Genomic DNA, 27,996 nt, shown 5'->3' on the forward strand with positions numbered 1-27,996 from the left:
GACCACACAAAATCGAACCGAACGTCTCAGGCCCACGACCCGAACGTCTCAGCACCACAGCCGATGGCCTGGGGGTGCTGGGACAGAAAACTCAGTTGCGACACGTTCGGTGTATGAACTGGAACATCTATATACTGTATGGTTAGTGACACTAAACATTTGCAACTACATTGTCTAGTTTCCCAGCCTGAAATTCCCCAAACAAATTCCTCAGATAATAGCCAGTGGCGCAAAATAACGTAATTTCACCTTTGCTTGCTATTTGCATTGCCCACTGCATATAAATATTGTAACCGCTTATAATTACTCAATGTAATAGCCTATGCAACCGTTCGTCCGTCTCGCGCCTTTCTCCTTTACTTTTCTATCTCGCTCTATCGCTCTTTCGTTTTATCTATCGCTCGTACTCGGCTCAACAGCAGCCCGAGCTTCTATCGCTTATTTTGCTCTCTCTCTCGCTTACAATAGGGCACGGGCAATTCGGCACGCCTGCCCTTTCTCAGTCTTTAAATGATCGTCATCATTATCGCACTCACGTTCTACCGTCTTGAAATATCACTTACTTCTCTCACTTCAATTCATCGCTTAAATTTGATCAACCGGTTCATCTCGCTTTTACTTTCGCTACACCTACACACCCCATATAAATAATGTCGAGAAAAAAATTTCTCAACTTAAGCCAACGGTCCCGAACAGAGTTAATGAACATGTTTCGCTGCCGCTCCCATTCGAGCCAGGCTTTCAGGGCGAACACATTGACAAGTTGAAGAAACTTGTGGAAAAAATGAATGAGAGTCACAGAAATTGTGCGCTAATTTTTGATGAAATGTTCATCCAATCTAAAGTTGAGTATCTGCCTATGGCTGACCGAGCTGTTGGCTATATAGATCTGGGAGACGGTATTTCCGATAAGGAACAATACTCCTCCCAAGCAACCGGAATGTTAGCATTCATGGTACGAGGGCTGGATAATGATTATAGTCATTTTGTTACTGCAGTTTTTGTTAACAAAAATGCAAATCATCATTACCCCGAAGCCATTACAAAAGCAGTTAACTGTTGCGATCAGTCAACGGTTATACCATTGCTCTAAATAAAATAAACTCAGAAAATTTACTAAATGCGCCAAGACCTCAATTCGTATGTGATTACATACATTTGTTGAAGAGTGTTAGAAATAACTTATTGACACATGACCTGAAAACACCAGACGGTAAAGCGTCATGGAAAATCATTGAAAAGATTTATGAAGTCGATTCATCAAACTTATTTCGTTTGGCACCGAAGCTAACGGAAAAACACATCAATCCGAAAGGATATGATACAATGAATACTTCATTGGCCGTTAATGTATTTTCCAATGCGGTCATTCAAATGTTTGCTGATTGCAATGATTTTGACGACAAAGATGAAGCCTTTGCTACATCGATGTTTCTAAAAAGAATGAATGATGGTTTCGATTTATTGAACCATAATTATTCCCAAGATGATAAATCATTTAAAACTCGCTTAGAGGACTTCTGTAATTATTTGGGAAAGATTAAATTCGGACCAAAAAATATTACCGGATCACAATCTCAAGCAACATGTCTGACGAGGCTGATTGAAACTTGCAAAAGAATCAATCTTGTTTCTGAAAATCTTTTAGTAATAAAATTTTTAGCGTTAATACCAGGGGTTTCAATCAAGATTCCCTAGAAGAATATTTTGTTAACTTGAAACGCAGTATTGGGTGGCAATACGAAAGACCAACAGTAGCCCAATTGCTGCTGCAGCTTTCTAAAAATCTTGAAAAGGGATATTCCATCGAGATTGGTGAAAACCATTCAAGTGTTTCACTAAACAGAAACATTACGGCGACCAATTGTTAAAATTGCTGAGCGCGCTGTTGTGAGAAACACTTTAGGAATTGTTCTGTGCAAGCTAAAAATTGAATGCACTATCTGTCAAAGAAATCCAACTGAAGCTCTTTTTGAACATTCAATGGAACGCATTGGAATATTTTCAGAGTTCTTCAGTAAAACTCCATGCTCAAACAATATTGTAAACAATAATGCAAATTGGTTTAAGGCTTCCGATCCATGCTCTTCCCATACACACAAAATCTGAGAGCACTTGATAAAAGTGTTTGTTTCTAATAACTTTATGTGGCTCAATGACAAATTGGATAATACTAAAAACTTAAAATTATACATAAAGCGGAGTATCGCTGAAAGAAAAAGAAAGAACAATGGATGAAGGAAGGGCAAACATATTCTGAAAAGAATTGTCCATATGCCAAAAAAATAAAAGGCATAATAAACGATGGCTTCTGTGATTAGAAAATAATTGCAAAATGCTAAGCGTTACCCCTTTAATTTAAATACTTACTCATAAGTTATGATAGCACCTGCAGTAACGTAGGCTGTCCGATTTACCATCTTTTTCCTCATTGAAAAAGTAAGTTAAAAAGTAAAGTAAACACGTTGAAAAGTGCCGGCTTTTTGAGAGCCAAAAAAAGTTTTTAAATATATATTTGTACATATACATACGAGCAGTGTATATAAAGTCAAATGCCCATTTTAGATGGACTCATTCGTCATGGCTGCCGCAGTGGAGCATAACATATCCTTTTGGTGGTCGGTAGTCCCACGGAGTTGCCTTCAACGGCCTTCTCCCCACGAGAAGCAGGTTTTTTCATAAGCCCGTTTTATTCTGAATAAGTAAAGATGGTCACATAACCTCATACAAGTCTCGAAAATGTTCTTACCGACAATACAAAAGTGCAGTTTAAAATTTAAATATGGCGGCAATTCAACGTGCCCGTTCATTCCAGGGCTCAAAATACATACATTTCAAATATACTAGATGTACTAAAATACCTATCGCTACGGATTACCGACCCGCGACATAAAGGAAACACTAGAACAAATCAAAAATATGTTTTGTAATATTTTAAATTAAATTTTGTATTTAATTAAATAGACAAAACACTTGAAATTAATGTTTTAAATTTATGGTATTTAAATGGTATTTCTCAAATTTAAAATGGTATTTAATGGTATTTGTTTGTTGGCCGGATGGTATTTTTTATCGTTATCGTCACGGTCACGCTGGCGGGCGGAGCGAGAGAGGCATTTCGCACTGGAAAAGTTTGATTTATTAGTGTTTTATTGAGGAATAAATAAAGTGCAGTGCTCGACAGTGCAACGGTAATAATTTTCTCGATCAGTTAGTGTGTGCATTGAACGCCCGAATTGCGTTGAAAAAGGCATTGAACGGTGAAGAAGAAGAGAGCGAGAGGTGGAAGGGTGCTCTTCTGCTCTGCTCGTGTGCAAGTGTTGTGTGTATACGGCGCTGGAACTGCGGCGGCGGTGGAAAATGCTTTGCCTCCCACGGGGGGTGGTGGGGTGTGGGCTCGGCTCAGCCTGTGTGTAGCATGTAGCCTGTGCAGCCCGTGAGAGTGCGTAGTGTGTGCGTGAGCGTGAGCTAAATGAAAATTTATACGAAACACCACCTAGTAGAAGCAGCAGAAGCAGCACCCCACCACCCCAGGCCTGGGCAGGCGGCGCACCCACGCAAGCCAATGTCGAGTTTGCATAAAAAACGCATAAAACTACAGTATTTTCTGCATAATTGAATTGATGGCGAAAAGCGCTGCTTTTTCACACCCCGCAGCATCGAATCATCGCGGTCCCCTCCAATCCCCAACCCCACCCTCAGCCCATTGCCTGTAGAGCCGGCAACCGCTGCCACATTGCGCCTACGCCCTCGCCTAATACATACACACAGAACATCCAAAAAAAAAAAGAGAAAAAAGAACAAGAACAAAAAAATAGGGAGCAGGAAAATGCCCCAACAGGACTCTAGAGACTCTAGAGCTCCATTCCAGTGCTTAATTCATTTACATGATAAATTAACAAACAGCCCCGCGTATCTCTGTATCTCCGTATCGTATCTCGTCTGGCACCATCGATGATATCTACCGATCTGCCGATAGATAGCCAGCCCTCCCCATCACACTGATAAGATTGATGAATTTTTCCACATATATGTGTATGTATATGTATGTAGTACTCTGCATTTCGTATATTCCGACCATATGCAAATTGGCCAGCTATCGTTGTTTTTGCCTCCGCGCTTCTCTGTGACCGAGAGCTGATAACAACAAAAGCAACACCACTGTAAGCAGTGCGCGCCCTATTGGACAGCCGAGACAGTGGTGGCCAAAAAGAGTGGCACACATTCACCCATCCATCCATCCATCCATCCATCCATCTATCCATCCATACTGTTGTCGTGTCGTCCTTGTCTGCTGCCCCGTCCCGTCCCTGTGTGCGTGTGAGTCATGCTGTTCCGTGCCTCTGACCTGTCCGTTCATTAGAGATTGTTTATGGGACAACAACGACGATGATGATGAAGATAACGATGATGATGGTGCCTTTTTCCCATTGCAAACAATTCCGAATTCCGTTTCAGCTGAACTGTAAAATTGTAAATACTATATACATAAATAAATGTTCTCATAAGAAGAAGCGTGAACCGGGAAGTCACCCACTCGCCTAGCCTAGCCATCACCCCAAAATAATCCGACGCGAAGCAGAGCAGGAGCAACATCGCAAACATCAGCAGACCATCAGAAATTACCATCAGAGCCAACACAATGGGCTGCACTACCTCCGCCGAAGAACGGGCTGCCATACAACGGTCCAAACTGATCGAGAAGAACCTGAAGGAGGATGGTATCCAGGCGGCCAAGGACATCAAGCTGCTGCTGCTGGGTAAGTGCACAGGAAATGGAAATTCCCCCCATTTACCTTTTCCATTTGCTGTAATGCTTTAATGGAAATTGCCCTTTATCAATACGAGATTTCGTGGCCCTTGAGTTGGCCGGAAAATTGTATTTTTTTTTTTGTGCTGATACATTGGGGAAATATTTATCGCGCACTTTCACTGAGCACAGTGGGTAGGAAGTGCATTTTGGTTGATTGGGGAAAGGTAATGAAAAAGTAAAGGAATCAATGAATAGAAAATATACCTCTCCTTGGCCCTAGGTTTTGTATTTTTAATTTAATTTCTTTTTACCCAGTTGTCCCACCAAAACGCCCATCCCCATTCCCTGACATGGATGATGCATCAATTCCATGACAAAACTATTCTTGGCGTGTTTTTTGGCCAAGGCCAAGCCGAAACAACAAACGAGGCATACCGCATTTAGGTCAACTCATCTGGATTGCATGTTGAATTTATTTTACGAGTTGGAGGATGTCACGAACCACTGTGCGGACAGCAGCAGCAGAACCAGCAACAGTTGCATCTGCATCTAAATTTGGGGCTAGACAAGTGTGAAGACTAAACACTTTCGAGGAGCCATGTGGCTGGCTGTTCTCTCGCCTCAAGTGTCTCTGCATCGGCAACGGCATCGGCATTAGCCGCCACCGCATCCGCAGCCTTAGCCCTAGCCGCGTATGCTGTAAGCATCCGCCAGCGAGTGGAGGCAATCGACGCCACTTGACATTGAAACCACGGCACATGTGTGTGGGTCGGTTAACCAGGTTGGGCCCCTGACATTGAAATGCCAGTTAATCTGCCAGGCGACCAAAAAGAAACCAGACACGAAGAGAGGAAGATAGGCAGAGAGAGGCGAAACCTGCAACATCGACTTGTGTCTCTTCTGTATTTCTGCACTGAAAGAAATACAAACAAGAAATTTATTGTGAAAACTATTTGTAAAAGTATCATTAAATAGTGGGGAAAAGTTCGTTCTTCTATGATTAAAACTAAACTTAATATTTTTCATTCGTTACGCGTTTTGGAATGAGTCAAATTTCGCTAGAACTATACATATTTTGTACATTAGAATCTGTTTCCTCAGTGTAGATGTATTGTATTTTTATGCACGTAAAGATGGGGGAACAATAGGAGCATTATTTCTCCCACTGCCTTCTGCGCTGTTGCTCCGTGCTGTTCTGTGCAATCAGGCAAAACTTTGGAGCATTCAACCAACAGCAGCAACGAGGAGGCAACAACATGTACAGCGATTGCAGCTCATGTTGCACCACTGGGGCAACAGCAAGGACGAGTGGCGCTGGGGGGAGATGAGTGGCAGGCGGAAGCATCGAATGGCGGCCAGGAAACACTAACGAAACAATGCCCAGGAAGGGCCGGGACAGCAAAGGGACCGGACGGAAGGGAGCGAGCGACATGTACAGGACTTGTGTGTTCCGTCTTTTGTGGGGGGTTGGGTGTGCCTCGAAAGCCCCTTTACAACAAAGCGGAAGTTTAAAAGAAATCCCACTTGAAGCATAATTTCAAGCCAAAGGTTATTGAGGAAGCAACATTTGTTGTTGCTGTTTTGTTTTGTTCTCTCATTTGTTGCTTCTTGTGTACGACTGAAGTGGCAACAACGATACACACGACCAGAGTGCAGAGCTGCAAATTGCCCTGATAGATGGAACACAGTATGTACATGACAGTTGGCATATGGTTTTAGAGAGAGAGAGAGAGACAAATGGGTTCAGTATAATAATACAAAGGTTGTACAAATCTGGAAATGGAACCTATTTGATGTGTTAATATTGAATTCCATTTTTAGCAATGGAAACAGACATGCCTAATACTTGCTGGGTATCCAATTTTTGGAAATCAATTCATATGAATATCTTTCGCAATAAAGCATTTTGAATGGTCCCTCAGCATATCTGGCTGTCTGTCATCCCCAAGCAAATCAATGTAGCGAAATAATCAAGTTTGGTTTCTCCTTCCACGTGCCCCTTCATCTGGCTGCTGCTGCCCATAAACTGGCTGTTAAATAAACTACAAAAAATGCCAAATACAACACAAATCGAACTTAATTGAGCAGAGTCAAATGTCGTCGCTAGTGGCAAAAGGCCCGGCGATCTGGGACCCCCATAATGGCACGGCAATGGGAGCAGTGACTATTGCGGGTGGGGGGGCGACGGACGTACATACATATGTACAGATTGTTCCATCAGGCCGCTGTTACATGCGACAAGTGCACAAGTGCTCCACTTTGCTCGCTGTCCGTCCGTCCCTTCTGTCCGACCGCTGTCATTCAGAGAAGAGTTCGCGTGATAAAAAAGAAACTTGTCAATTTGTTTGCCGTTGGCTGCGGTTTGTGGTTCCTGCCACTCACCCACCAGGCCCCCCTCTCCTCCATTCGCCTCAACCGTTGGGGTTGTGGGGCTATTCTGCAGTTCTGCTTCGGTTTCTGCCTCTGGTGCCGTGTCGGGTCTGCTGGAGCACAATTCATTCAATAATTTCATTTTCCCCATTCATTGTTTTCAATTTTTTTTTGCGTTGCCTTGCGTTGCAGGGCATCCCGTCATCCCGTGCTCCACACCGATTTGGTCCATATTCGCAAAATGATAATTCAATTAAGCTCGTTAGGGGGTGGGGTGAACACTTCCATTGGCTGTGCCCCTCTGGCCCTTTCATTAGCCATCCTCCTTTTTGTCCTTTTTTTTCTGTCACGCCATTTGCCAATATGAATGCCAATTACCCGTTTACCTTTCCCACCCCGTTCACCGTCAGGACACACGGACATGGGGCAATTATCGCATTGACGATGTTGATGAGAAATTCTCGGAAAGTTGGGAAAATTCCAAGAAATTGTACACCGAGGCACCGAGGCAAATTGCAGTTGTGATGTGTTCCTGGTACGGGAAATTCAACTGGAATTCCAATGAATGAAGGATAATCGTTGCATACATATCAAATATTCGTCAGGATATCCTCAATCAATCCATTCAATCTAAAGTCGAGTGATTAGCATTGATTCATGGGCAGTGCTGCATGAATGCAGCTGTTTTTCTCTCTCTCTCTCTCTCTTTCTCCTCTGTTGATGCCGAGGCAGCTCTAATTGCGGCTCAATGGCTTTCTTTATTGCACCATTAATTGATTTACTCATAATCAAGCGCTCCTAACGTCGCCGGTTCGGGAATATCCAATCAGTGCTGCAATGACAGAATGGGCTATCGGGCGAATCAATGCCATTGTTATATGGGTGTATCCCCCATCCCCACCCCCTTTTATCATTCGATTCTCGTTTTCCGGCTGCTGTTGGGCTGGTCCTGGAGGAGAGGCAGGTCTTTGAATTGTCCTGGCCAACCGTTTTGTGCTAATGCGCTTTGCTTTTGGCCCATAAACGTGGCAGAGTTCCTCTAAAGCCGCTGACTTAATTGTGTGCGAAGTATCGGCCGGAGGTGCTGAGGGGCTGTAGCTGTCTCCATTCACACTGAAAAGCCACTTAAAGTTGCCTTTAAAACCAAAAAAAAGAAGGATAAATAACACGTTCGCGTGGGCGCTCTCGTTGAGGTGGTTGTCCTTGTCTTGCTCGTACTCGCTGCTTGCTGGCTCATGCCCTGGAAGAGCGCATACTCCGTGGTGGAAGTTGGTTGTCTCTCTCTGACTATTGTACTTTCCTTTCCAGTCTTCCATCTGCCATGTGCACATGCTGCGCATGCACTGGCTCTCGTGCTCTCTCTCGCCTGCTCGCTCGCTCTCTCTCTCTCTCCTTGGTGGGGAGAGCTTTCCTCGGCCATTGAGGAATGTGTGTGTACTTGTATGGAAAGCTTCTTCCCCATTTCGTACGCTGGTGCGCTAGGGCGGCTCCGTTGCCACAATCGTCCATCCCCAGGCGCAGTCCAGTTCCGTTAGTTCGTCCATACAGCTCCAGCCAGTTGGAGGTTTCGAGAGCGGAGTCCACACACACGCGAAACAAAACCAAACGAAACGCCAGAAAGCTTTGCCCAATGCAAATAATCGTTTAACTCTAGTTCTGTGATGTGTTCGTATTAAACAAAAGACCCTTTTTCTTTTCATTTTTTTTTGGCAATTAATGAACAATTCTTGTCGGAAGATATACGTGTCCCCCAAAGATACGATCAGCAGTTCAGTTTGGCGCTTGAATTTGTTGATGAACTCAAAGAACGTTGCAGGGGGCAAACGAATTGAATTTTCGCTTTTATTTTCCTGCACAAATTTCGCACCCGTATGAATCATGAATCATTTGGCGTGCTGGAAAACAAAATGTACAAAGAAAGAAAAAGTTTCTGCTTGTGCTTTTCACAATTTGGGCGAAACAACCAAACAATCGCCTTACCTCGCCTCCCCTCCCCTTTACGCTGCCTTGCGTCAGCATGTGCCCATTTTCCAGGCCCATCCCCTCGCGATCTCTGTACCCTGTGCCCACTGTACGTGTGCGTGCGTGTGTGTGAGCTTGTTTATGGCCACTTGTAAGACAGCGCGCCCTGGCAAGGGGAGCAGAACAGAGCAGAGCTGAGAGTGATATGAGAGGCAGTAAAAAAAAAAAAAAAAAACCAAAAAAAAAATAATGGAGCTCTGAATAATACTTTCCCGCATGTTCGAATACTTTTGCAAATATCAAACATATGCACATACATATAATCGAGGACACCAACTGCCGATGTTCCCGCAACAAAAAAGAAACGCGATAAATAAACGAAATATTCATCAATTAATTTATTGATTTTTGCATTTTCATTGCGACACATGGTGCCACATATGGACTTGCATCCATTGAGATTTCTGCAGCGAAACTTGATTTTGCGCTAATCAAAAACTCAAATCTTTGCCTTTTTGTTCCTTAATTGTACTTTTCCCCTGGGCTCAGAAAGCACTTGGAGAAAGCTTTCACACTCGCGTTTCCAACGCTCTTATTCTCTCTATTCATCTCTCTCTCTCTCTAAGAGTAGAACTTTGCTAGGAAAAACGAATTTCCCCCAAATGCAAGCGAGTATAGAGAGTTCTGTTTCGTTTTTGTGGCAATTTACCCGCTCGGACACACGGATTTTTAGTTTACAATTAGAGTTTGGCGTTGGCTGGGACCCGTTCGGGTAACGGACAGCGGATAACAGACTCCTGCATCCTCCGTGGATCAACAAATGCGCAAAAATCAAACAAAACTGAACTGTTAACTTATGTCATGGTCACTCCCGTTTTCCCACAGCACAGTGAAACCCGAATCGAAATAGTGAACAAAAATAAAAAAATACAAAAATAAAATTGCAAAAGTGAACAAAAATAGCAGAAACAATACATTTTAAAATTGGATCGCTGTGAAGTTGTTTTTAGCTGTTGGTTTTCCTTGCGACCCTACATTGTTTTTCTTCGCTGGCAACGTAGTCGGCCATTGAGTTGGCCGATACCAAACGACCTTCAAAACGTTTTGCGTCGAGGCAATACGCACCATGGGCTGCGCACAGTCTGCCGAGGAGCGAGCCGCAGCCGCCAGGAGTCGCCTCATCGAGCGCAACCTCAAGGAGGATGGCATACAGGCGGCAAAGGACATTAAACTGCTGCTGTTGGGTGAGTTGGGTGTAGGAAAAAGACTCCCAATTGGACAATGCAATGAATATTTGATTCGCACTCTGGCTATAATTAGTAAAGCATACTTAGTGGCTGCCACTGATGGGGGTATCATCATACCAATATCCATGGCATGACATTTGAAATGGAGTGAACTGGAATCGAATCATGTTCCTTTATTAATAGAATATTGTCTAATAGCCCAACCAAATACAGCTAGCAATGGATTATAATTTCTAAGGTTACGCGCAACCTCTAAAATTATTGAAAGACTTATTGATAGCATTATTAAGTAAGTCTTCACTGAATACTGAACACAAGCCTTGGCTATGTGATGTTATTTAATAGTGTGCTTTGGTTTGATTTTGATCTCTTGGAACGTCTCTATAAGGCGATGAAGGGAAAGCCCCTTTTCATTATTGATCCTGCTTATTCATGGCTATGATTCATATAACGTCGGACGGCTAAGCACTATGGGTACTCTATCATTAGATTGCAGTCTTTCTACTTCATGGCCTACCAATTCTTATAATATCGATTCTTAGATGGCAGTTGGCATTCCTTCTACTCCTGTGCCTTATGGCAAATGTAATTGCCATAAATTTTATAATCGCAATAATAATACTTGTGCATACTCCTGCATACATACATATATATTAAACGGTCAGCTTGGTTCAAGGTTATTTTGCAGCGTGGGTTTGTATTGTATTTCAATAAGCGAGCAAACACATCACCACTGCTAATATTTAGATACTAAATAGCACCAAATTCAGGTGGGAAATCCTTGGGGTAGAAAAATGCTCAAAAGGTTTTTAGCTTTCCACATAAATTGGACCACATTTTGACCAAATTTGGACTGATAATACTATAGGGAAATCGCATTCAGTTGGAACGATTGCGCTTACTCATGGGTGATGAGTAATATTCATACATGTGTACATATTTTCGATTGCTCCTTCCCCCAACTGCATATGGGGCACATGTCTCTGTTTAACCCACTCCGGCCCTGGTCCCTGCCCCCTGGCCAGCCCCTTGCATTTTTGGTGTTTACTCGTACAATTTTGTGTATTTCATTTAATTTTCTCCTCGGCCCCGGGTCCCAGTGCTTGGAAAGGAGAGGTGGGGTAAAGATATAAATTTCTGACAGTTTTGCGTGTGTGTTTTCTGTATGGAAAATGTTAATTTTCGGCTTCTGCTACTCAAGCAACACCCACTGCGGGTGTCTCTCTGTATGTTTTCCTGGTTGTGTGTGTGTGTCCGCGGGTACTGGAAATGTTTATTTAAAAAAGTTTTTCCTGCGCGCAGCGTTGAATTCATAATAATAATCAGACCAACACGTACGTATGTACACTCTATCCGTCCCCTGTCCGCGCTCCCTTTCTCCGTCTCTCTTCAATCTGCAATCCCAGAAAGCATTAGAATTAAGCACTTTGCCTTCAATTTCCACACAAACAAAACATTAATCTCAGGTGCTTCTAGTACACCCGCGCCAATCCCCACCCAGTCTTCCTGTGTTCCTTTCCTTCCTCCAATCCGATCAACGCCATAAACAACTCAAGAAAATTTCACTTCAAATCTAAACATTTTTATCGGTTCTTGTCTCGTAGCTTTTTTTTTTTCTTGCTTTGGGAACGAGAAAACTCCTCCATTGGCACTGGGCTCTTTTCTCTGATCTATTCTTAATTTTTGATTGTACCATGGAGTACTTTCAAGTGCTGGGACATTGAACCTTTGGAAGTCTTTTTTAGTGTACTATTTAATAAGGAATAGGCTGGATATGGGAGACTTTTTACTGCCAACAGAGCGAGGAGAACGTTCCTTAAATATTTAGTGTGTGCCACTAGAATGTGTTTAGCTTTAAGAGTTCGGATAAAAGTTCCCTTGGCCCAAAAGAGTTTTCATTTTTATTTGATTATATGGTTTCTATATTCAGCTTTTATCGGTACTCAATCATCAATTTGCACTCCGCTCTTTTGGCCTGGAAAAGTGATGACGAATCAGGGCTTATCTTTAGCTATCTTGGATACAGTTTTATCTGTTTAGGATGGTTCTGTTTTACCATATTTATGCTCGACAGCTGCGTTTGGCAGGGCAGTGCTTATCTCTTCAATTTTAGTGCAAAGCCCACTCAGAAGTCACTCAATTAACAAATTGCATTCAATTAGATGGGAATTTCTGTCAGAGACCAGCTGGAAAATCCTTCAGTCATCGTGGGTCATCGAGCAGAAACAGACACAGAAACAGAAACACAGAACAAGAGGAGGCTGAGTATGAGTATGAGACTGACCAGGGGCTGCAACAATTAATCCTTTGTTTGTCTTTTATCTATGTCTACTCGCATGTAAGAGTGTGGTAGGATGCCCATGGCCCTCTCTAGTTCTTTCGTTGCTTTTCTCATTTCTTTTTTACCCGACGGCAACTCAAGATGATACATTGATGATGAGGAATGATAATAATAATAGTAATGATTATGATGATGATGCTGGCCCAAGTGACGCACAACTGTGTGTTTTCAAAGGCCATTAAGCTCTACTTGAGGAATACAAAGCACAGACATTTAGTGCTCGAGAACAACTAGAGAACTGCCCCCTACATAAATATTTGTGACGACGACCCCTTTAAGAACTGCCTCAGCGATGATAATCAGACGCGGCGCAGTCGCATGCTCCTAATATAGTGATATATGTATCTGAATAACCGTGTTCTCACTCTCTATCTCCCTCCTCTATTCGCTTACATTCTAGGTGCCGGCGAGTCGGGAAAGAGCACAATAGTCAAACAGATGAAAATCATTCACGAGAGCGGCTTCACTGCGGAGGACTTTAAACAATATCGACCGGTTGTCTACAGCAACACAATACAATCATTAGTTGCCATACTGCGAGCGATGCCAAACCTAAGTATTCAGTACAGCAATAATGAGCGGGAGGTAAGACCCAGACCCACTGAATCCACCATTTACAACACAGAGACTCATCCTCTTTCTGTTCTCTGCCTTCTCCTTGTGACTTACAGAGCGATGCTAAAATGGTGTTTGACGTGTGCCAGCGGATGCACGACACCGAACCCTTCTCAGAGGAGCTGCTGGCCGCCATGAAGCGTCTCTGGCAGGATACTGGCGTCCAGGAGTGCTTCTCGCGCAGCAACGAATACCAACTGAATGATTCCGCTAAATAGTGAGTACCGTGCATGATTATCTAGCCATCTCTGGGTGCCTTTAGCCAATATTGCGGATATGTGGCAGGCAAAATCAGTCCCGGGACTGAAACACGTGCGACCCACTTTGCCACCGATCTTTCCTGTTGATGATGATGTTATATATAACCTACATATGCCAGTCCAACGCAATTACGTGATTTTTGCAGTTTTCCATCTTTATGCCTTGGCCCTCTGCCCAAGGTCAAACATTTGATAGTTCTGCCTGGATTTCTTTCGATACTTTGCCATATTTGTTTGTCCTTGCTGGTGTGCGCCACCCACTGAAAGATATTGTCTGTTTAGTTTAGTTGCCAGTTAAATAATACTTATATACTATGTACATATAATGACCATTATGGGTAGGATGACGAATCCTCCGCAAGGCACATTCTGGACAAATGATGCATAAGATCTCCTCCATAGGCGAATTGTGCAAAAGTCATTTCTTTACGATTGCGATGGTAGCAAAGATGGGCTTTAGCTACTGTTGGCTGCATAAATAAATTCCACTTTAAATAGAAAATTCCATCAATTATACCTTGACAAGGCCAAGACAAATTATTTTATAATTTCACAATTACGAGTGTGACTTTAGTCGTGTGATCTTTGCTTTCTGTGGCAGCACATAATTAATCAATGGCTTGTATTAGTTGATGGGGAAAGACAAGCCGCTTGAGGCGCGTACAATCGAAATAACTTTCACAGTCTACGCCCTTTCCAAGTCACTCAATGATTAATGACCATCGCCGGCTACGAATAACCATCAAAAATACTCGTACATTATGTTGTTTTAATATTAGACCAATAGTAGTCGGGCCATATATACATATTTATATTTATACTTATCCTTAAACTTATATTTACACGATTTATGGAGCTACACGCAGACGCCAAGATATGAGGTTGTGGTAATGCTTCAAGAATGTTGGGAGTGTTGGCTTTATGTACATTTGCTTAATTAAACAAAAACGTCGGAGCAGCGCGGCTGCAGCGCCTCGACTATAAGTATCACCCATCCGCCGTGTGACACAGACCCCGAGAGAGGGGTTCGCTCTTTCTCTCTCTCTCTCTCTCTCTGGCATATCCGTGCCGTGTCCGGCTTAGTCCTCCCGCAGAGTTAGCTTGAAATTCAGCGGGGACTGCGGAATGTACGTGGAATTGACGCGATACACAAATTCCCCGGAACTGTACGAGACCTTGTATTTGCGGAAGATCTGTGGCAAAAAAAATATAACATTAAAGGGGGTGGGGGACGGGACGGCATTTATCCTGTGCTGAGACTGTACCTTAGCCAGCAACGTGTGCAATTCAATTTCAGCGAAGCGACGGCCCACGCACATGCGACGACCAAAGCCGAAGGGCAGGCTGACAAACGGATGAATCTTGTGGCTGGCGTGGGGGCATCCAACTGCAAAGCAAGGGGAGGTGGAGGCAGATGCAACATCCGGATCAGCAGTCGGAACCGACGGGGAGGGGGGGTAGGAAAGTGGAGCACTCACCTGCCGCAGCAGCGGTTTGTTTGAGCCAACGCTCGGGCAGGAAGCGCTTGGGTTCTGGGAAATATGCGGGATCATTTGACACCACCAGATGGGGGAAGATTACGTGCGTCTGAAAGGTGAAAGAAGGTCTGTGAAATGGCAGGGAGCCATGGAAACAGTCAGTGGAGGGAGACTTACGCCCTTGGGCACGTGATAGCCGTTGATGACCGCGTCAGACTGGAGGCTGCGACCATTCGCAATCACCACGGGGCGCATGCTACGGAAGGGAACGGGACATGGATTAGCGACCAGCAACGCAATCAGCAATCAGGGCCGCCTTACCGCAGCGTCTCCTTCACACAGGCCCGCAGATAGGGCATCTGCTCGAGGACGTTCTGGTTGATCTCGGCCTCGCGATTCGGGAACAGCTTTTGCAGCTCCTCGAAGAGGCGCTTCTGCTTGTCGGGATTCTTGGCCAGCTGGTAGATGGTCGAAGATGCGGCCACCGATGTCGTGTCGACCCCAACCAGGAACAGATCCAGAGCCAAGATAGCGGCCAGCTTGCGGTTGCCCGTCTTCCGCACAATTCTCTCCACAATGGAAATGTCCGCCTCGGATTTGGGCAGGGCCTTGGCCTCATCTGCCGTAGCCTTGTCCATTGTCTGGTCGATGTTCTTCATGCAGATTCTAGGGTAGAATATATTTGTATATTATGATATGTGAGTGGATATAGACAGCAGACAGCTGATCGTCTTACGCGGTGAACTGATCGAGTGCCCGGACAAAGCTGCGGTAGGCCTTCGTAGGGTAGATGCGCCACAGAGGCATTCGCAGCTCCAGCTCTGGCACCGCCCAGAAGAACGTGTTGATGGCATCGATAATCTGTTGGGCCTCCTCGCTGCCCTCCGGCGAGAGACAGCCCAGGCGCGTGTCCAGCGAGACGCGTCCGACAGCTGCAAGACACAGACGCAGACACACAAACACTCGTAAGGATCGGCAAAGGGAGAAACTGTTTCGAGAACTCACATTCCAGGGCCCATTTGTAGAGCTCGTGCAGGAAATTGGATGGCAGCTCGTCCTTTTCGTCGCGCATCGCCTCAATGCTGCAGCAGAGACATTCAACAGAACAGAAAAGAAAAGAACAGAACAGAACAAAAATGTAGATGGCATAACGGCTGAGAGATGGTCAGATGGTCTCATTCCTAAGACGGGACGGGAAGGACTTACCGGCCCATAAATTCGCTGGCAATGTCGTTCAGCGGCGGAATGTACTTCTTGGCCGTTTGCGGCTGCAGCAGGATGTGTTGCACCTCCTGCCTGAAGGCCTCCCACTTGGGTCCGTGGCTGGGGGGGGTAGACACGAGTAGTTAGGGTTATTTATGTTTGTATGCTATGCCGCAATATCCGTTATATAAGCACATTACTTACACGCCAATTAGGCCGGCCACATCGCCAAAGAAATCGCGTCGCAGGTCGCCCTTGTAGTGGCGCAGCGAGGGCATCGAGGGTCTGTGGCGAGAACGAGACGAGAACAAGTGTGGAAAATGATAGAAAAAACAGAGAAAAATTGTATGTTCACATGAGCAACATGAGCAGGCTACTGGCTACTGGCTCCTCCCTGCTCTTGGCCTCTTCTGGGCACGGAGGCGGACGCCTGCCTGCCTGCCTGCTTGCCCTTGCGTGCAGACAGACCGGCGACGACAACATCAAACACATATTTTCCACTAAAATACACACAAAATGAAGCTATTTCTCGCTGTCCCGCTCTCGGTTCGCCCCCATGGCTCTCGGTATACAATATTTGCATGATATTTGTCGTCTACTCGCATGTCGCAGAATAAATAAAAGAAGCAGCCTATTTATTGGCTTTTGTTTTACCCTGCGCACACTGCCATCCATCCAGCAATTGTTTGCCATTCCGCTGCTCGTAGGCGGGTTGCTCCGGGCAACAGCATGCTCGTACTCGTACTAGCACTCGCACTCGCACTCCTATTATATTGAATGTCAGATCCCCCGACCGTGAGTGACGACTGACAATCTGTCGAAGTGTGTGTGTTTGATTTTATGTGGCCGTCCGTTTGTTTGATTTTGAAATGGTGAAAAAGGCCTCGGAAGTGTTCAAACCTCTTTTTTGGTAAGAGTTCGATCGGAATTTGCATCTCAATTTCGATTCATCCCAGACCAAATTGAATATTCATTTATCGAGCTATGCAAATCGTAATAATGGCAAGTTACGAAAAAAAAAAAAAAACTGGAAAAGTGGGGAAAAAAAGCGGTAAGAATAGACGATAAAACATACATGTACATTTATTAAAAAGTGTGGCAACGAGTCTGGAATGACAACTCAGAAAACCAGTCTGCCAGACCCCGAATCTAAACACGAATCTGTCACAATCGGAACTCTAACCATGCCATGCTTGTCCCTCGTTTTGGATAGTCGGATGATAGTTTTTCCCACAAGCAAACACATTCCTTTCCGGGTTTTATGAGCCCCATAAAAATGCACGCCTCTAGCATGCTCTTACTCGTTTCTTTCGGACTCGCGGACAAACCTTAAAGTGAAATATCTTCATCAATCAGTTAGTGCGTCAGTCAGTGAGGCAGTAAGCCAGTACGCCAGTAAGGCACTGAGCCAGTAAGGTTGGTGGTCAGTTTCATAGTTTCACACTTCTTCGCCGGGGGTTCCATTCATCAATCTCTCAGTCGGACAATGACAGTCCGGGGTTGGGGTTGGGGTTAGTGTTTGCGCATTACGTTAATGTTGTCTCATGTCCAATCTATTAGCGATTCTTTTCAGCCATTTTCATGATGACTTGCCAAACGTACCGCCGAATACAAACAAAAAAAAAAAAAAAAAAAAAAACTATTTGGTTTCTGCGCGCCGTTTGCGATTCGCTATTTCTGTATTGATTTGTGGCAGGGCGGGCAGGACAGGGCATGGCAGGCATTTAGTTGTTGTTGCTGTCTATAAACTGTTGGAAACGTAACTTGTTAAATTTGGTTCATGGCCATGGAGATACATGGAGATATATGTATGTACACATCTCGATACACTCGATAGGAGAGAAAAGAAAGCTTATAAAAGCTATGAGCATGTTGCCGGTCGATCTGTGTGACTTTCGTTTGCTTTGCTTGCTTGTTGTCTTCTTTCCTCCTTCTTTCTGGTTATTTCATATATTTCATTGATGCAAAAACAAAAACAAATAATAAACTGCGAAACGGTCTGTTTTGGTTTTTATTTTGTTTGGATTTGCGGCATAGAGCTAGGCCTATGCCAGAGAGCCAGCGTTTGACAGAAGCGTAGAAGTGAAAGTTTCAACTAATTTCAATTTAATTTCTTATTTTAATTCCACACAAACAGTGCAACATTTAAATCTCGTTTTATATGGAAAAAGCGAATTCCCATTCCTTAAATTTTTATAATAATTTAATTACGAACTGCATTCGATATGCGCATAAATAAACAGGAACTGTACTGCGGACGGAGACGTGCATATGGGCATGTGGCCCATGCATGACTGATTGTGTGGCCATGCGTGCGTGTGGATGTGTGTGTGTGAATGGGTGGGTGGGCTGTTTGCTCTTATGCGTGGGGGGTGGATGTACCACACGAGCAAGTGCAGCCATGCAGACCCATTACATGCAATGCAGTTCATTTAATTAACCTGTTTTAATGCGAGACCATTTAATAAATGTACAGCAAATTAAAGCGAATCAGGCTCTTCTCCATTTCCACTGTTCAAGGACTAGCGAGAACTACAATACAAAAAAATCGATGACCTCGGGTCACTTACCGGTGTGGCATGGCCTCCTCCTTCTTGAATATATTCCGTATCTCATCGCCGTCGAAGACGAACAGCAGATCCGGATGACCAATAAGGCCACCCACTTTGGCCATTTTGCCGTAGTTGACATGCAGCTCATTCATAACCTTGTCCAGCTCGCTTATCTTGTACGTTCCTGCAAGGCACCAGTGGCGTGTGAGAGGGGTGGGTGGGCAACGGGATGATTTGATGACTTACCAATTAGTGGGGCGAAGCGCCAGGAGTTGCCTATCAGGGGTAAAGGATATGGACCAGGCACCTCCGAGTAGGGGCGCACTCCGGCCGTCGAGGATGCGGTTCTGGCTGCTGTCGCTGCATCCGTTGCTGCTGCTGCTGCAGTGGCTGCCATGTGACTGTCAATTAGTGCAAATTATAGAAGAGTCGGAGGAGGAGCTCTCGTAATAAGAAAATCATTTACCTGACATTTAATTTCTTCTGATTTGCCGGCGACTCCGAGTGCCCCGGTCGCAGTCGCTGCCTTGCAATGGATTTTTCAATTTCCGTTGCCACCCCCACGCCAGTGGGTGGAGCAGCCCCCTCCACGCTCGTAGTCGCACCAGTGCCCGCATGCGGCAGCATCGTCGTGGTGGCGGAGGCCGAGTAAGTGGAGCGCCGCATCAGGGCAATGGAGGTTTTGCTTAGGGCCGACATCTTTCCTTCTACCGGTTCAATTCTGTGGGAAAAAAAAAAAAATATTATGTAACAAGAGAGAAAAAAAAGGCAAACGCAATTAAGGCGAAGCTTCCAATACTCCTTCGAAGAGTGATTTTCTACAGAAGCTAGATACTCTACAAATACGAGACTAATTCGGATATTAACAGACAATCTATCGTATAGAAAGTTTCACAAGTCGCTGCCGCAAAAAAAGAGAGAGCCAAACTGAATTGTGTGGCTTATGTTTTAGTTAGCTCTCAAAGTGCCTCTCCTGCGGAAACTTTTAATGCATTTCCCAGTATTTGCTTAGCACTGTTTGCGCTGGCGAATCAATCAATGTGAATGGGGGGAGAGACTATTGAGGCTTATGCTCTCAGCGCTCCCTACCCATCCCCTAGAATGCCCTCTAGAATCTGTCAAGCAGCAGTGGAAGGTTTTTGGTTGATGTGCTAATATTGTGTCCATAGTTTAGGCCGCTGCACGCTCACAGTCTTTGCTGCCTGGGATCACAGAGATGACAGCACTTAGTTCGAGCTAGTTGCCACACAAAAAACAAGGCAAACAATCAGGGATTGTCCCTAATCTCCGGGGGGAATACGAGAGCATACAAACCGATGGCCAGGGGCAGAGACAAGGGGGCTCTGTGTTATGGCATATTCAATTTTATCGTCTCAGTCAATGGGCAAGTGGCGGCCACCAACCGTGAAATTGTGCACAACTCTACAAAACCCACAACAAAAATATGAATTTAAACAAAGAAAACACACACACAAATTGAAGAGTTATTGAAGTAGCACCTAGTTGAGGGCCAAGCCAAGACTACACCTGGCCAAGACTTAGTTTTTGCACGGAATGTATATATGTTTACGATCACATAATTGAGTACTATTAAGCTGCACTTAAAGTGTTTTTCTAAACAAATACTCGTAGAGTTAAGCTAAAAGATTGTTGGACGAATATCCAGAAACCAGACCAAACCAGACCAAACATTTCGCCATCTAAAGAGATGCAACTTAGCATATGATTGAAACTAATTGAAACTTAAACTCAATTTCCCAAGAAACGTGACATTGCAAGTGTACACTTTCTTTTGCTATGATTTCCTCTTCATTTCAAAAGTTAATTTGTAATTTGAAGAACATTTTCTTTTCCCAGTGACTGCAAACCCCGATGGGATTTGACCTTTATTTTTTTACATATAATGTAAGGAAAATGTAAGGTTCAGATAGAAAATACTGGAAAAGGCTTGCAAATTTAATATTTTCTGTTCGGTGCGGATGACTAAAGGCTGCCTTTTTGCCCTTCAGCTATCCGCGTAGTGCAGAAGCACATCAATGCGGGCGCACCACCATCTCTCCTCCCCCCCGCAGACCACAGACCGCAGGCCCTCAAGGCTGCCAAAGAGCAGCAAATGGAACCAAAGATTGCTCATACGCCGCGTGCTCCGTCGAACAACAACAGTGGCAGGGAATGGAGCAGCCTACGCTTTGGATTCGAATTTTCCTGCGCCTGCTCCCTGAGGATAAAACATATAATTTAAATGCCGAAAATGTGATGAAACAGAAATCTGCACACACACACACACACACACACAGCCCCGCTTTTCCCGTTATTATTCTTTCTTTTATTTTGTGTGTACCCTCAGGCACAATGGCAGCGAAGCTTATCCTTGCCCTTGCCACACAAGCCACACAAGCAGCGACGCGACCTTGAGCACTTGTGCCAACAACCAAACTATCTTTGTGTGTGCGCGTGGGTGTGGGTGGCTGCTTTTATCGCCAGTTGGTTATAATGAACTTGAGTGATAATCCTAGCGCCTGCGAGTAATGCAGGAGAAATGTCAAGCAAAGCAGAGCAATTGTCGTTGACTTTTATGGGCCATTGTTCCAAGCAAGAAGAGAAACAGGCTGTTGGATGTGGGCTGCTGGCTGCTGGCTGTTGGCTGGAGGAGACAACTACTGCTACTGCTGCTGCTGATGCTCCACCTCTGAGTTGTTCGTTACACTCGAATGAATCCGAAATGGAAATGAAAAATTCTTCCCTAAGGCCAGTTCTATTAGCATTCGCCTGTTAAATTGGGGGGAGAATCTGGAAGTTTTTGCAGCAGCTGTATAGCTCTCATCTACCCTAGATTATGTCACACATCTCGCAACATCTTTCAGCTATTGACTTTCGCGAATGGTGTCTCTGTTGACCCGGAGGTGTGGCCGTAACCGTATCTGCATCGGAATCTGCCTCAAATTCATATTCAAATTTGACTTTCGTACTGCCACCACTCTGCCTCTGTCTCTGCTCTCTTTCGACAGATTGGCTGAATGCCATTGGAAATAGACTTTAACTTGTTTTCCTTTGCGCGGCGGACTCACCCAAATTAAGTTGAGTGGAGGGGTAGGGGAAAGAAAACGCCTCGTGGAAATTATACACTTCGAATCGTTTTCCACGGACTGCCACGCCAGTTGGATGAGTTTCTTTCGACTCCGTAGACGTTTTCTTTTATTTTGTTTGTGCACAATTAAATCCACTCTGGGGCGGCCGTCTTTTGTTGCCGGTTTCTATTGTTGTTTGGCCAATTACCCACTCAACACAAAAAACACTCGGCCGGACGGAGCAGAGATTCGCAAAGTCTTTTGTCATGCAGCCCGAAACTTGTTGTTGCCCGGCGATACCGAAACGCTATAAATGGAGCTTTATGGAGGAGCTGCTGCTGCTGCCTCGTAGACCAACCGCGACGCACTAAACGCGATCGTCGAGCTTCTTAGTCTACTTATACGCGTCATCACCACCAGCGAAGCGACGTTGCTGCCAACGCTACGGCTGCTGCCTCTGCTGCGGTGCAAAGCGTCAACGTTTTGGCGCTCTTTTGTTGGTTTTGTTGTTTAAGATGCTTCTGCTAATTGCCGCTGCTGCGCCTCTCTCTCCTGTCTCTCCCATCTCTCCCATTCGCTAGCATTTTATTTTCTGTTTTTGTAATACCAAAATATTAAATTAAAATTGAAAGTGTTTTTGATACTGCTAATCAGAGGGCAACAATTTGGGCATAGCAAACCAACCTTTTCGTGATTGACATTAATGAGAGAGAGAAAGAGAGAAAGAGAGAAGCGGCTCTCAAGTAAGGGGCGGGGGCATGGGCAGGTGGAGGCGGAGGCAGTTATGCAAAACAAATAAATTATTGTAAAACTGAAATTTGCTGAAACTAACGAGCCATTTGCATGGCCAAATTGCGCGCAAATCACTTAATTGAAAATGAGGTAAAAAGCTAACAAAAAAAACTCAACAGAAACACATTAATCCACAATCTTAGTTAAACTGGTAAGGAAATGAGTTTTGGTTAGTGCCCGCCACAACTTGAAAGAGCTGGCAAAATATTTTGCCAGCCTTTAACCATTAAGAGAAAAGTCTCAGATAGATACATAAATATTTATGTGTGTATGTGGGTATGTACCTAAGCTTTGTCTCCATCAGAAGATTGAAGAAGAAAGTTGGTTTAACTTTGTTGCCGATGGTTTTATACTCGTATCAAGTGGAAATTCAAGCAAATCGTTCTTAAAGCCTGGCCCACTTTCCCTTCGTGCATGTGAATGTCATATCGACACGATCTCCTATCCATCAGCATAGTGCACGCATCAGCCACCTGCCAGCCATAGATTACAACACATTTTCCGGGCTCACATAAGAGTCTGTCTGCGGTCAAACAATAATAAAGAAAGAAAACTTTTATGACGGACATGTTAAATGTGATCTCGATCTCTGCCTACCAAGTGCTAACCATGTGATTGCTCAATCGCTAGCTATTGGATCCGTTTTGGAGCCCTCTGTAAACGTTTGTCTAAGAAATTGTAACAGAAATGCGGTCGGCCGGTCGCTTATGCAGTTTTGCTCATGCCCCAATCCCAGTCAGTCCCAAGCGCCGAGACTCTGCGAAACTTTTCCGCTTGAATGGGGAGCTTCTTCTGGTTGTTTGTAGTTGCTGTGGTTTTGTTATGCCAGGGCGAGCATGACTTGGCCAATTTTCTCGGCCAGCCGCAGAGTTGCCAGACTGCGAGTCGGCGAATTGCTTCCAGCTAGCCTCGCAGTCCCCTTCCCACCCACCGGATATTATGAATATGATCGGTGGGGCGTATTTTGGCGGCGTTGTTGCGCAATTGTGCGTGTAATTTAGGCAGTTGACCAACGAATGCCTGACCAAGTCAACAAGAGATCCCATGCGATAACCGCAATGAGCGCAGATTCCTCACCCAGGCCCATTCCAGGTGAAAGAAAGAGAAAACCTTCAAAACTATTTACGACTTGTCTCAACCCGACCCAAGCAACAAATGAAATCAGCTGCCCCACTACGCTGGGCCCAGGTCTGTCGTGCCTTTTGCCCTTTTTTGACGAAGGCATTGCGTGCCTCACGTTAATTACGGCCAAAATACAAGAGTATGCGCATGCTGGAATGGACCAACAACCACTCTGGAGCTGGGCAGCAGCAGCAGCTGGACACTGCGGACCTCTTGGGCGACCTACTTGTTGGGTGGGGGGGGGCGCACTCCACAACACGCAGCCTCCGCTGCTGATGCTAACGCTGACTGATGACTGAGGGGATGACTGTGTGACTAGGGCTAGAGTGGTTACACAACCGGCAAATAAAATGAGTAACCAGCAAAGTTGCAAAGCTTGATAACTCGCATTCATCTGTTGACACGGAGATTAGAACCAGAAGCCGAACAGTTTACTCCGTGTTTCTCTTTGGCACTAATTGAACGGAAATGAAAATCATTTTGAATAACCAAATTAACATTTATGTTAGCCAATTCGTACGACGATGTGATGTAATCTTTTACGTACACTGAAAATAGGTGACATATATGTATGTATGTAGGTGGCAGCAGCAGTCCTAGATTAAATTTGAGATTGTTGAGATTTCGCTCACTTGATTTCCATTTTTGGGGGCTCATTTTCTCTATTTGAGAATTGTGAAATTCTTTCAACTATATCCGCGTTCTCCCCACACTGCAGGCAAATGGAAAACATTTGTGTGTTTGCTGAGCAAGCTTTTATTTCTCCTTTTGTGCGTGGCTGGACTTGCGCAGTTTTTTTTTCGTTTTAATTGTTTGCTCAGCGCTTTGGTCTGGGCCCTAATTGTTTGCTCAGGACTCGAGAGAGGTGGCATAGTGGTATGCGATGGCGTTGCACAGGAGGGGGGAGAGGACGAGACAGACAAACATTTGTCTGGTCAAGCGATGTGTGGACGAGTAAAATTCGGTATTTGAAATATTTTTTGTGTGCTCTTTTGTCTTGCAGTTTCCTGGACGATTTGGATCGGTTAGGCGCCAAGGACTACCAGCCAACTGAACAGGATATCTTGCGTACTCGCGTCAAGACCACTGGCATCGTTGAGGTTCACTTCTCCTTCAAGAATCTCAACTTTAAGTAAGTGTCAAGGAGCAGCCCTCCCACTCCAGTCCAATCGTTGGTCGTTGGATTATGGCACTAATATTAATACCCTTTGGGGCAATTGCAGATTGTTTGACGTGGGCGGCCAGCGTTCTGAGCGTAAGAAGTGGATACATTGCTTTGAGGATGTCACGGCGATCATTTTCTGCGTGGCCATGTCGGAGTACGATCAGGTGTTGCATGAGGACGAAACTACGGTATGTTTGAGGGAGTCCCTGCCACTTCATTGATTCCACAACTGAAAATGGATTGCTGCATTTCACTTTCAGAACCGCATGCAAGAGTCGCTGAAGCTGTTCGATTCGATCTGCAACAACAAATGGTTTACGGACACTTCGATCATATTGTTCCTGAACAAGAAGGATTTGTTCGAGGAGAAGATACGCAAGAGTCCACTGACAATTTGCTTCCCCGAGTACACAGGTGAGTGGCCACACAGCAACAATCTTTCGGTGCCTTTTAGCTGACTCTGAATCTTTTCTGTTTTGGTCGGACAGGGGGACAGGAGTATGGCGAGGCGGCTGCATACATCCAGGCTCAATTCGAAGCGAAAAACAAATCAACCTCAAAAGAAATCTACTGCCACATGACGTGTGCCACAGATACCAACAACATTCAGTTTGTGTTCGATGCCGTCACCGATGTCATCATAGCAAATAACCTGCGCGGCTGTGGACTGTACTAAGCGATTGGTTGCCGGGACATGTGGAGCATGTGGACGTGGATATGGACGACGATGTGGAGCAGATTGGGGGCGTTAGCAGGGAACACCGTAACGGTATTAAAGAGCAGCGCGGGAGCACAACAACCCACCAGCATTGATCAAAAACAAAAGAAAATTTAAGAGCAAACGATGATAGAACCAACAAACAAGCAAAGCCCAAAGAACTTTTATTTGTTTAACAAAGCAAACAGATGATCCCCGAGTATGATGGGAGAACATGCAACAAGTACATTATAATATTGATCCAGATAAGATAAGCAGATTAACAATGCTAATGCAGATCACAGATCGCGATCAAGATCGGGTACGATCGGTGAATTGGATAGGCAGCTGACACTGAGCCATAGACAAGCAGTTTGATTGAAAGCATTTCCTATATACATAAATACATGCATACAAACATATACATACATACACACATACATACATATGCATTATGCAAGCCCCATGTACGACATGACAGCCATAACACACAACACACACAAAGCAAACACGCATAAGCATCGCATAGTTGTTGTTTGGTCTGAATAATTTTTATAGAATTTCATTAATTTACGTGTAGCTTAGTTTCCTCATGTATTTATTAAACGAAAACCAAACGAGCGTATATATATATATATATATATATGTGTATATGAATGTACACACACCTACTTATATATATATATATATATGTATTTATATATATATACATACATACATAATATATATTTAATGTTTCCTGTTGCAATCTCTCTTTGAAATTATTCATGCCATCAACGCTCTCTGCATTTGTCGTGCTTGCTTAGACTTAAGTTTTGAAAAGTTTCAACAACAAGAACAACCAGAACAAAGTAAGAATAATAATAATAATAATTATTTTGATTGCGTTGCGTGTCAGCGTGTGGGCAAAAGTAAATATACATATATTATATGACATTAACATGAACAAACCAAAATGGGAAAATATAAGAAAACATAACATAACATAACACTCACACAAAAGTAATGAAAGAAAATCTTTAAAGTTTAAGTCTAATTTAAAGATAAATGAAACGGATATAAATCTCTATCTATTGTATTTACAAACCCAAACTAAACTTAACTAAACTAACAAAAAATGTAAGAGTAACGCAAAGCATATGTGGCCACTTAACTAACTTGTGTAAAAAGCAGCAGCCATCAATGATTGATGCGTTTCAATGTATGTAAATTGTAATTTGTTGAATTTACGTGTATAGGAGAGGTTTAGCTGGCATACACACAACACACTAAACACACACACACACGCACGCACACGGACAGGACGCACACAAATTTCATTTGTATTCACTTAACGCTGATTTATTGTAATTAAACGAATTTGTTGCATTTATTTATACATACATAATTACATAGTACATACATACATACAATTAAAAAAGCAAAGCGCACCTCAACTCTGGCAGCGCACAAAAGCATGCTATACTTTTGCCATGTCTCACACACACACACAAACCCAAACAAAAAAATCAAATGCAATGGGAAACTCAAACCAGACAAGTCTCCCCCACAATGAAAACTACGGATGATTGTATGTAATAATATTTACAAATTGTACGAACAATGCATATGTATGTATGTACAGTTGTATTTAGCGAATGGCATTTAACCAGAGTCCCGAGTATGTTGTAATTGTTTGATTAGACTTATTATTGTAATTATTATCTTTACGAGTACTTTTGTATATGCTTCGTACACTGTGCATTTGATTTTACTGAATCAGTTAGCTGCAATGAATTTATATTGTTATTTTGATAGTATTTTCTTTTGTATGTACTCCCTATCCCAGTCCTATTCCTTCCCCACCTCCTCCTACTACTTGAAGGCCCCTGTACCCTTGTGCTCTTGCTCTAGTTGGACAAATCCATTTATGTTTTATAGTTTTTAAGTCTAATTTATGTAAACGCACACAAACACACACACCACTTAAACAACAAATAAGTAAGTTTATTAGCGAAATAAATATTTTTTGACATTCAGCAAAAGATTCAACAATTTGCGCCAAAGCTTGACGAAATTGTTTGCATTCTTTGGCAGTCCCAAAACTGTCTGCATTAAGGCAAACCGCATCCTTTTCCGTAAAATTACGTTGACCTTAATCTTACCTCCAATCAGTGGTTCGTTTTGATTCGGCCAGCCAGCCAATTTACCATTTACATACCCTCTAACGAACCCAGCCCTACCCCACTCTATTTATCCTAGCCCAGCCCAACCAAATACTGTAATATTTAATACGTATGTATTTTCCATTCAACTTGTATAATTCTACCAAAAGGAAAAACAAAACAAAAACTAAAAAAATAAACGCAAAATCATTTTCAATAAAAACTAT

The 27,996-nt window shown here is 43.9% G+C and overlaps 2 protein-coding genes across 5 annotated transcripts; one reads left to right on the forward strand and one right to left on the reverse strand.

Moving 5' to 3' along the window:
* Positions 1 to 3,088: 3,088 nt before the first annotated feature.
* LOC111081701 (G protein alpha o subunit) lies at positions 3,089 to 27,993 on the forward strand. Of its 3 annotated transcripts, none has more exons than XM_041593297.1 (8): positions 3,089 to 3,191; positions 4,459 to 4,760; positions 13,074 to 13,258; positions 13,345 to 13,505; positions 24,767 to 24,895; positions 24,987 to 25,116; positions 25,189 to 25,342; positions 25,417 to 27,993. In XM_041593297.1, the coding sequence occupies exons 2-8, from the start codon at positions 4,643 to 4,645 to the stop codon at positions 25,602 to 25,604; spliced, it is 1,065 nt and encodes a 354-aa protein (XP_041449231.1). In that variant the 5' UTR covers positions 3,089 to 3,191; positions 4,459 to 4,642; the 3' UTR covers positions 25,605 to 27,993. The 3 variants fall into 3 exon arrangements, with proteins under 3 accessions (XP_041449231.1, XP_041449232.1, XP_041449233.1); XM_041593298.1 differs by lacking the exons at positions 3,089 to 3,191; positions 4,459 to 4,760 and adding exons at positions 8,667 to 8,788; positions 9,971 to 10,329; XM_041593299.1 differs by lacking the exons at positions 3,089 to 3,191; positions 4,459 to 4,760 and adding an exon at positions 9,859 to 10,329.
* Positions 14,285 to 22,205, reverse strand: LOC111081700 (probable cytochrome P450 49a1). 2 transcript variants are annotated; one of them, XM_022377837.2, is made up of 13 exons: positions 21,850 to 22,205; positions 19,248 to 19,502; positions 19,028 to 19,182; positions 18,800 to 18,965; positions 16,434 to 16,514; positions 16,233 to 16,349; positions 16,032 to 16,108; positions 15,763 to 15,958; positions 15,348 to 15,692; positions 15,204 to 15,282; positions 15,027 to 15,135; positions 14,814 to 14,935; positions 14,285 to 14,741 (listed from the first exon to the last, which is right to left on the reverse strand). In XM_022377837.2, the coding sequence occupies exons 2-13, from the start codon at positions 19,478 to 19,480 to the stop codon at positions 14,628 to 14,630; spliced, it is 1,794 nt and encodes a 597-aa protein (XP_022233529.2). In that variant the 5' UTR covers positions 19,481 to 19,502; positions 21,850 to 22,205; the 3' UTR covers positions 14,285 to 14,627. The 2 variants fall into 2 exon arrangements, with proteins under 2 accessions (XP_022233529.2, XP_022233530.2); XM_022377838.2 differs by lacking the exons at positions 18,800 to 18,965; positions 19,028 to 19,182; positions 19,248 to 19,502; positions 21,850 to 22,205 and adding an exon at positions 16,884 to 16,975 and having other exon boundaries at positions 14,286 to 14,741.
* Positions 27,994 to 27,996: the final 3 nt, after the last annotated feature.

The sequence above is a fragment of the Drosophila obscura genome, unplaced genomic scaffold (assembly GCF_018151105.1).
Source record: "Drosophila obscura isolate BZ-5 IFL unplaced genomic scaffold, ASM1815110v1 contig_186, whole genome shotgun sequence".
Classification (NCBI taxonomy): Eukaryota; Metazoa; Arthropoda; class Insecta; order Diptera; family Drosophilidae; genus Drosophila; species Drosophila obscura.

Coding starts and splice junctions, on each gene's coding strand:
- LOC111081701 (XM_041593297.1), top strand. CDS start 4,643: ATGGGCTGCACTACCTCCGCCGAAGAACGGGCTGCCATACAACGGTCC. Junction 13,259..13,344: donor ACAGCAATAATGAGCGGGAG/GTAAGACCCAGA, acceptor TGTGACTTACAG/AGCGATGCTAAAATGGTGTT. Junction 13,506..24,766: donor CTGAATGATTCCGCTAAATA/GTGAGTACCGTG, acceptor TTTGTCTTGCAG/TTTCCTGGACGATTTGGATC.
- LOC111081700 (XM_022377837.2), bottom strand. CDS start 19,480: ATGTCGGCCCTAAGCAAAACCTCCATTGCCCTGATGCGGCGCTCCACT. Junction 19,183..19,247: donor CAGAAGAAATTAAATGTCAG/GTAAATGATTTT, acceptor ACTAATTGACAG/TCACATGGCAGCCACTGCAG. Junction 16,109..16,232: donor GCCAGCGAATTTATGGGCCG/GTAAGTCCTTCC, acceptor TCTCTGCTGCAG/CATTGAGGCGATGCGCGACG.